A 9,467-nucleotide genomic window follows, 5' to 3' on the forward strand; every position below is an offset into this window, starting at 1 on the left:
CTCTCGGGTCTCAGCTTTTGCCTTCTTGCTCGCCCCAACGCCCTCTGCTCTGCCTCTCGACCTCGCCCTTGCTCACTGCTTCTGCTTCATTCGATTGAGAGCTAGGTAACTTTTTTATTTATTTATTTTTGCCATAATTTTTTTTTACTTGTTTATGCTTGATTTATTGTTGATTGATTCGTTAAAGCTGCTATTTTTTTTGAGCAAGCTATAAGTGATTTTTTTGCTAATTTTGTGACTGCTGCATTCAGTCAGAATTTGGAATACAATTGTCAATTATTACATTAACTTTTTAAAATTTCAGCCCCCAACCTAAATTTCTAGATCCGCGCTTGCCTGCAAAGACAGTTGATTTGATACAAAATGATTACTACTTGGAAAATGAATTACTCCCCAAATCGAAGAAGGGAAAGGCGATTGAGGCTCATAAATTCGACTGTTGCCAGAAACCCAGAGAGCAGCTCATGCAGCGACGACCATCTATGGACGAGGCTGATGGTTATGGAAATTGAGGCTAATATGTTATGGAAATTGAGGCTAATATTGCAAGGGTGTATGTAGGGACTGATCCATTTAAAACAAGCCTCGCAATTTTCAAAATTTAGATAAATCTTAATTTATTTGGATAAATTTTATTATAATTATTTTTGGATAAATAACTCAAATAAAATTTTATCTAAATAAATTTAAAGAGTGAGATAGGAAAAATAAATTTAATTTAAAAATAAAATCAGAAAATTATTTCCTTGTGAATAGTGAAGACCCTTTGAATTTTAAAAGAGAATACTATTGGGAATATAATTAATTGATAAAAAACTCAAAACAATAAATAAATATTAGAAATATTTTTTCAAATTTGGATATTTTATCAATTAGTATATGACAGGGAATGATAAATCATTATGAATTTTTAATCTTTATCAGTTGTGACTTGTAATTTTTAAAAAATTAAGAAATAATCCTTAAATTTATGTAAAAAGAGTTGTTAGGATGTGTTTTACCCTTTTATTTAGTTTTTATTATATTTTTTCTTTTCATGGCCTGTCCCAAAGGCAAGCCAGAATTTGGAAAATATTCGCCCCACAGACGTAGCATATATGGTTCCTAAGATAGTAGGTTGCACTTAAAGGTGTACATTCGAGTCATAGCAGTCGCAGTGTGAGAGTTTCACCCTCTTGTAAGATGACTTCATGTGGGTATCATATACTGTGTCTCTTACCTTAGGAACCGTCGTGTACCGTGATTAACTCCTCCCACATGAATTAAGCAGTGTGTGAGACCCTTAAGGTGAAGAATTTCACCTTTTCACCCAAAAATTTGGAAAATATCCTCTCCCGACCCGAAATCCAAATCGAGCATAGCCCCACGTGACAAAATAAAAATCAGATCTCAACGGCCAAAAATAGACCAACCAAAGCTTCGACAGCCAAGATTAGGCAATTCACTATTGGGGTTAAGCGGCACGCGAACTCGGAAACCCTAGCTGTGACGTCCGTTTACTCCTCACTATAAAATGCGTCACTGTCCTCTCTTTTTACTCTTCTCCTCCCCCAAACCCTAGAACTTGAAGAGAAGGGGCTCCGCGAACTCTCAACTCCCAAGTCATGTCGGACGAAGAGCATCAGTTCGAATCCAAGGCTGACGCCGGAGCCTCCAAAACCTACCCTCAACAAGCCGGCGCCATCCGCAAGAACGGCTACATCGTCATCAAGAACCGTCCCTGCAAGGTATCCGTCCCTACATATGAGGAATTTACGTGTTACATAAACTGATCGTTACATTTTACTGATCGTTATCGTTATTTTGTGTTTGTTCGTTTGGATCTTCCTTTTCGTATTTAGCACATTGCATTAAAGCTTTAATTACGATATCGATTATAGCGATTTATATGAATGGGCTATCAAATTGTTTCTGAGGTTGATTTTTGGTTTTATCCCTTCACCGGTAAGTGTATAATGTTTGGTGGATACCGTTCTTATTAAGGGATGAAGGAAACATTACTGTAATTATGCCTTTTAAAATTATGCATTTCGTTTGAAGCTTGTGTTGATTTCATTCTCATTCTTTTGCGATTTTTGTTCTTTTATAGATTGACTAGATTCAGTTGTGTAGTATCGGCAGGACTACATCTTGTTCTTTTTGGATTTGCTTGGTGTCATTTGTTATTATTGGACCCCTGTGACTGTCTTTTTCAGATTATCGGTTTGGTTTATTTATTTTCTCAGGTAAATGGTAAAAGACAAGCACAATTAACAGTACTTAATTGCCGTTCTGTACAAAGAGAAAAGTAAATATAATGAAAGGATCTAGGAGAGTTTTATTTAAATTTCACTCTCTTTTTAATACTACTTGCTGGAAAATTTCAATTCAACTTATTTAATGTAAGAAGGATGATGAATTTTTTCTTCTTCTGCTTTACTCGTTCTTTTTTCTCTAATAAAACAATTTCATAATGAGTGTATATAAACGTAATCAGTGTGTGGCTGTTATATTTTATAAATTTTATTTTATTTCCTGTAAGTAAAGATGTGTTAGAGAGGTCGGAAGGTGTACCACCCATTTTTAGCAGTTTCAATACTTGCATGATGGGCTTTGAGATGGCATGCTAGGTCTCATCCAAGTCATTATTTGAATCTACAATCTCTACCTTCATTAATTAAGTTGTCCGTGATGTTTTTCCATGTCACAACATTATAAAGCTGTGCTCAAATTTTCAGTTTCTCTCCATATATTCAATTCTTCGTCTTCTCCTTGAGTTCTGCTCTATGAGGTGGCACAATGATGTTCAGAATCTCTCCCTTGATGGGTTCAGACTAATTGAGCAAGGCAATGCAACGGACACTCACTGCACATCGACGAGATCAACCAATTATTTGCCCCAGTGCTCCATATCACATGTTTATTGCACGTAGTCACAGTAGATTCTTTAGTTTGTTGATGGAACTCCGTGCAAGCCACTAAGGTCAGTTGCAAGGGTTCTTTTCATCAGGGATGCATGTTGCACCATCATGGTTCAACTACTGGAATTTCTTGACCCAAGCACTCCACTATATGGTACCTATGTTGTGTGAAGTTGCACTTGACAAATGCACTGTGGAAGCTGATTGAGGATGTCAAACTGTTGTATGGTTTCAATATTCCAGGATGAGGTAGGGTGTAGGTTCACTCCATGTTCCAGGAGGTAGGCCAGCCAGCCTGTCACATATTACACCTCTTCATGAATGATGACCCGGAGAAAAAACAGGGTCATGACACCTGCTGGCTGCCCCAATTTCTTCCTGTGGAAAATAACTAACATTGATATATCACCTTTTTGAAGTACAGTTTTGACTTGTTAGAAAGGTTGGATTTAGATGTTGTAATCAGATAGCTTCCTTTTGTTGTCTGAGGGAGATAGAATGGCGTTAGACTCCCATCCACTCCATTTTCTGTTCATTTAAGAAAGCATATGAATTGACTGTTGAATATCCCCAGGAAGTTGTAAATTTGCAATTTGTAGCTCATAAAAAATAGGACACTTCTTGGACATGAGCTCAGGTTTGTGGGAATGCTTGGTACTTAATGATTGAAAAAGCAATATTGCAAGGTTTTGTTGTTGCACCGTGCAGTGGTAGACTTTGGGTAGCAAGTGGCATATTGTATTTTGTGCCTAGAAGCATCAACATTAAGCATATAGGTTTTATCCACTGTTTTGCTTCCGGCTTCCCAGTGACGGTTTGGGCTGTCCTTTCCAGTTAAATTTTTGAACTCCTGTTTATTTTGTTGCAATGTATTCATGTAACTTTTGCTATTGGCAATGCTTGAAATGCTTTTGCCTCATTTTATTTGTTCATGCTTTTCTTTGCAACTATGAACTTTCTTGGTGTATAGGCAAATGCATATTGTTGTCTTTTTCATTGCTGATGTGCTGTTTATGCTTTTTGAGAAATTTAGATCAGTTCAACTCTGCTTTCTTTTTATTTGTGAGGCAATGTGTTGACATTTTTGAATAAAATCAAGAGAATGTGTTGGGATTTTTGTTGTCCAAAACAATGAGATGCAATTGCTCATCTTTTTCAGAAACTTTCTGCTTTTTTATTATTTCCATTTTTGTCTGTTTGGCTGGCAGGTGGTGCTTAAATTCTGTTCTAACTCTGGTTGAAATTTCTAATTTTGTCTAGATAGCTTCAAAGAGAATTTTGGATTTGAGTTGGTGTTGAAAATAATGTTTAGTTGAGGTTTCGGGTGTCATTGATGACACCAATTGTGTGTGTGTGTATAAATTAGAAAATGTAAGCTGATGGCCATATCAAGTGTGAGGTCTAAGATATATTTAATTGTTTGGGCCTCTTTAGGTTTATTTGTAAACAGGTTGTTGAGGTTCTACCTCAAAAACAGGCAAGCATGAGCATGCCAAGCGTTATTTTGTGGGCATTGAAAGAAATGTCTAGTTGATGGTGGAGGTGTTGTTGATAACATCAATTTTATGTTGGTCATATCAAGCACAAAATCTAACATGCATTCTGTTGTTTGACCTTTTTGGGTTTATTGTTGAACAGGTTGTTGAGGTTTCTACCTCAAAAACAGGCAAGCATGGGCATGCCAAGTGTCACTTTGTGGGCATTGATATATTCAATGGCAAGAAGCTCGAAGATATTGTCCCATCATCACACAATTGTGATGTAATGGATTCCTTTCTTTGGATTCTTCTCTTCTCCTTATGCAATGCCATTGAAGCAGTTGAAATGCGTACTTGTATGTTGAAATTCTGTTTCTTTTGCAGGTTCCTCATGTTAACCGCACTGATTATCAGCTTATCGATATATCTGAAGATGGTTTTGTAAGCGTTTCTTTGTGAACACTTTTTAACTGGTTTATATTGTCAAATGTGTGTTAGAAGGAATGAACACACCACCATAATTCTTGGTAGTGAAGAAGTGTGTTATTTTATTGTGTTCTGTAGGCATTTTGGAAATTAGACTTGATAGGTTATTATTGTAAGAGATTTTCTTTCCTTGTTTTTTGCCTTGTTTTGGATTGGTGGTAGGCTGTTAGCATGTCAACAAGAAGTTAGCATATGACTCTGCCATGTTTGTTTTTTCTTGTTTTACTTTGTACTCTATGTCAAGTCAACAACTGGGCCTGTGTCTGGACCGATTGGTCTGGACCGATTGAATTTTGGGTTATTACTTAGAAGTTGAGATATAGAAAATTCCATTAATTGGTAAAATGATGCTAGTTTGGTTCTTGTTAAGGTTCCCAGATCTATTAGATGATAAAGGATTCAGTGTGGATAGGGATGATAATGTAGTTCTCTACCTCCAAATCTTCTTTGTGGCACAATCATCACAAGTTTCTGGTGTAAACTGTAATCCAAGTAAATTTTGATGCGCAGGTGAGTCTTTTGACCGAGAACGGTAACACCAAGGATGATCTGAGGCTTCCTACTGATGAAAATCTGCTGGCTCCGGTAAGCATGCGATCAGTTCTCTATGCCACTGCACATTTTGTATATGCACTGGAATGTTGTTCTGAAATTCTTGAGCTACTGCACCTCAACGTGCTCCTTAATCTTACTTGATATTATAGGAACTTAATAGACGGTCTTCTGTATTTTTAGGTAGTGTGTGGATTAAACAAGGAGCGTACCCAGTAAATAATTTTACGTTTCCTTCTTGAAAACCAATATTACTCATGTTTATATGACGCATGGGTAAAATAATATATTTAATAAGTTTCAGATTTGGATCCAATTTTGAGATTTTATGCGGCAATCTCATCTTGTGTTCTGATGGTAAAAGGAATTCCTTTTTGTGAATAATGTGATCATCATGTTTGCTTTAGATGATGACTGCTATTGACCCCTTTACACAATTCTTGCTTTTGTGTGCTCAGATTAAAGATGGGTTTGCCGAAGGGAAAGACCTTGTGGTGACCGTTATGTCAGCTATGGGGGAAGAACAGATCTGTGCCCTCAAGGATATTGGCCCCAAGAACTAAACTCTTGGGGTGTTGTACAATATCTACCCGCAGCATGCATGGGACAAGCCCTCACCTCGAATGAGAGTTCCATGGCAGCTCTGTGATCTTTAATTATCAGACGATATGATTGTCTAAACATCACCTAATTACTATGTTGTGTCCTAATATCTTTTTGCTTTTATTTTTGAGGGGGTGGGTTGTTAAATTAAATTGCTTTTATGTCAGTGCTGTTTGTGGTTGTCAATAGGATTGATGAATGTGAATTTGAAGGGTGGACATGAACACAATATCAAATAACAGTTTTACTAGTCCTTCAGAGGGGGCTCTAGTTTGAGACAGGAATGGTTGCTGCTGCTGTTGCTCGGTTTTGTTCTGAGAGAAGGTTCACTGGTTCAGTAACTGACAAGTGGGGGACTGTGTTCTCTGGCAGTCTTTTTTAGTTTTTTGGTTAGGCAAGTTGGTTCTTAAGGAGCCTTTGTTAAGAAGAAAATTGAATGCATGGTACCGAGTCATAATGCTCTTTGGGTTGAGTCATCGCTGATCGGGTTGTGATGTTATGTCATCATGAGTTCGATTTCTCCTGGGAGGCCGTTGACAATTATTTTTGGTTCATACTACCATGAACGGTATTTCCTAGGACCTTATCGTAAAGGGCAAATAGATTGCCCTTAAAATGGGAGGCATACATGCTATGTTTTATGCATTGATATCAAATCTAAAGTAATTTTACTTTTGAGTCGGGAATGGAATGGAAAATGATAGTTACGGGACTTGAGAGAATAATAATGGAATAGAAATGGGTGCAAGAAATTTGTTATTTTTGTTTCAATTCTCTGATTCTAGTTAGTCTCTCCCTCAATTTGGAAACCATTGTTAGAAACTTTAGCCTTAGAAACTTGGAGCTCTTTGTTATTTTTATCCTGCTTTGAGTTTTTAATTTTTAAAATACTAAAAATGTGTTTATTTTATTATTTTTAAAAATAAAAAATTAATAATAATATTTTGTTGTTTTGGATGTTTTAAGGCCAAACACTCAAAACATCCAAAATGTGGAAACTCCCCACCCTCCCCCCCAACCCAACCCAACCCAACCCAACCCCAATCTTGAATACTCGCATCTCTCTTCTTTTCTCTCATTTCTTCCCTCTTCTTTTCTTTTGTTCGTCAATCGCACTCACCATTGCTATCGTGACTATCACCTTCGATTGCTCCCATCACTAGCCGTGCGAACAACCATTGACTACCCCTTGTCCTTTTTAACTAATAGTGTTTTTCGTACATTCCACGCCTATCAACTGCACCAACCATCTTCAGTACCGTCATGAGTTATTGTTGACTACGCTCGCCATCTTTGTCATTGTCATGAGTGGGCCTCAATCGCTACTCGCCATTTAATCTTGTTGGTTGTTTGTTCTCTTCTCTCTTATCTCGATTGCGATTCAATTTTGCTAGTTGCTTTTAGATCTAAGGAGATTTGACTATTGAACCTCGTTAGTTTTTGAGTCTGTTGATCAATAGACCCTTGAGTGTCGAGTGATTGCCTTTTGATTGCAGGAAATCACTGGCCATGGTGGCGAACAGAAGTGTGTATATAGGTGTTGGCCGAAATTAAAAATTAGATTCACGAAAATCCAACTATTAAACCTGACCCATTTTTGTGTATGTTAACTCCTTTGGCTTGAAGCTTCTAATGGTAGATTTTGATTGTGTGAATTTTCGGCTAGCGGTAGTCTTCAAAAATGAAGATGTAGGGTGCCGAAGAATAGAAGAAGAAAGGAGAAAAAAAAATACAAAATAGTTTTTAAAAATTTCAAAATGAATGCATTTTCTAGTTTTGTATTCTAAGAAATAGTTTTTTAAAATAATAAAAAAAATGTGTTTTAAAAAATTTCAAAAATAGATATTTAAAATATAAAATTAAAAATAAATTCTAAACTAAAATACCACGAAAATATTAGACTGCGTTCTCTTTGATTTTCAATTTTCAGTTTTGACTTTTGAATTCATTTTCAGTTTTCTATTTTGATTGTCTATTTTTAGAAAATTGAAAACACGTTTTCTTTGTTATTTTGAAAAACTATTTATGAAAATAGACAATTAGAAAACACGTTCTTTTTGAAATTTTGAAAATAAATTTTTAATAATGTTTTATACAAAAAAATTTGATTACTCAGTAAATTAGAAATATTTAATATTAATATATTATTAAAAAAATATATACATTTTAAAATTAATGAATTTTGTAATATTTTTTTCCATTACAATAGTAAAATATGAATAAATACATAAATAAATGTATTTTAAGTTTAGAGTTTATTTTGAATTTTTGTTGTTTTAAGTTTTCTTTATAATTTTTTTTTGTTGTAAAAAATGTATTTTTAAAAATAACAAAGAGAACGCGTTTTTATTATTTTAAAAAATTAAAAACTAAAAATGACTTGAAAACAACAAAGAGAACGCACCCTTAAATGTTGATAACATTAACTCTTCAATGTCTGAATAGAAAAATTAATCCGTCAAGGGGTAGAAAATGACTTGTCAATAAAATTTTGATCACTCAATCCATATTTCATTTTAAAATTGAAACTTCATTGTTTTGACAGGAACATATAAAAAAAGATATTTGACTTTTTTTTCACAATAATCTTAATATACTTTTATTTAAAAAATAAGATAATGTTTTTAGTTAAAATTTTATACACGAGATATTTGTAAACAAAATTATTTTTTGAAATGATGTATAAAGCATATTATCTCAATGCATATTTTCTTACGTAAAAATGTAAAACAAACATTTTGTATAAAATTGAGGGTAGATTTTATTTTTTATTAAGATCTTCCTATTGAATATAATATAATTATTATAATTTATTAATTTAATAATTATTATTTCATCTATTTTCATTCCATTTCAAAGTCACACCAATTAATGTGAACAAGGTTGGAATTTTTCAAGGGTGAACTTAATTATAGATTTTTATGTGTTCTCATTAATTACCTTTTTTATTTGTTTATTTAATTGTAGATTTATTAATTTTATTCAAAATATAAAATTTATTTATATAAATGATTTGTGGAATCATCCGAAGTTTAATAAAAACTTTGGAATTTGATATTACGTTTATGAAAAAAAAAAAAAAAAAAGTGTGAATTTAAGTTTCGACAAGGTTAAGGAAGCGAGTGGGAGAGAACGATGCGTGAAAAAGACGCCGACGTCAAGCGAAACCGTGTACACTCCGTGTCCCCCAAACATCTTACTTCCGTTACAACGCTTTTAATTCCAGACATAATCCGCTATAGCACCTTCCCATAATTTTTCAGTGCAGCCCCCCTTTCGAACCTCAAAACGCCCAGCCGATTAACGTTGCGTCACTGTATTGATTTTTTTTTTTTTCCTAAATCGGGCCCCACTTCGCACTGCCAGAACACTATTGGTCCCTTTCGATAGACCCGGCCACAGCCGATCCTGCGCTCGCCGTCTACAATTGCGTAGTGCGTTTCACGAC

At 34.8% G+C, this 9,467-nt stretch overlaps 1 protein-coding gene across 1 annotated transcript; it reads left to right on the top strand.

The window, feature by feature from the left end:
• The first annotated feature begins 1,530 nt into the window (after window positions 1-1,530).
• LOC127786493 (eukaryotic translation initiation factor 5A-like) lies at window positions 1,531-6,299 on the top strand. Its single transcript, XM_052313933.1, has 5 exons — window positions 1,531-1,727; window positions 4,539-4,661; window positions 4,763-4,819; window positions 5,375-5,449; window positions 5,875-6,299. The coding sequence occupies exons 1-5, from the start codon at window positions 1,605-1,607 to the stop codon at window positions 5,977-5,979; spliced, it is 483 nt and encodes a 160-aa protein (XP_052169893.1). The 5' UTR covers window positions 1,531-1,604; the 3' UTR covers window positions 5,980-6,299.
• The last annotated feature ends 3,168 nt before the right edge of the window (window positions 6,300-9,467 follow it).

Source organism: Diospyros lotus, chromosome 1 (genome assembly GCF_014633365.1).
Source record: "Diospyros lotus cultivar Yz01 chromosome 1, ASM1463336v1, whole genome shotgun sequence".
In the NCBI taxonomy this organism is placed as follows: Eukaryota; Viridiplantae; Streptophyta; class Magnoliopsida; order Ericales; family Ebenaceae; genus Diospyros; species Diospyros lotus.

What these genes read in the sequence shown, in the direction of transcription:
- LOC127786493 (XM_052313933.1), top strand. Translation starts at nt 1,605, where the DNA reads ATGTCGGACGAAGAGCATCAGTTCGAATCCAAGGCTGACGCCGGAGCC. An exon ending in CATCATCACACAATTGTGAT is followed by an intron (nt 4,662 to 4,762) that starts GTAATGGATTCC and finishes TTTCTTTTGCAG; the next exon opens with GTTCCTCATGTTAACCGCAC. An exon ending in ATATATCTGAAGATGGTTTT is followed by an intron (nt 4,820 to 5,374) that starts GTAAGCGTTTCT and finishes TTTGATGCGCAG; the next exon opens with GTGAGTCTTTTGACCGAGAA.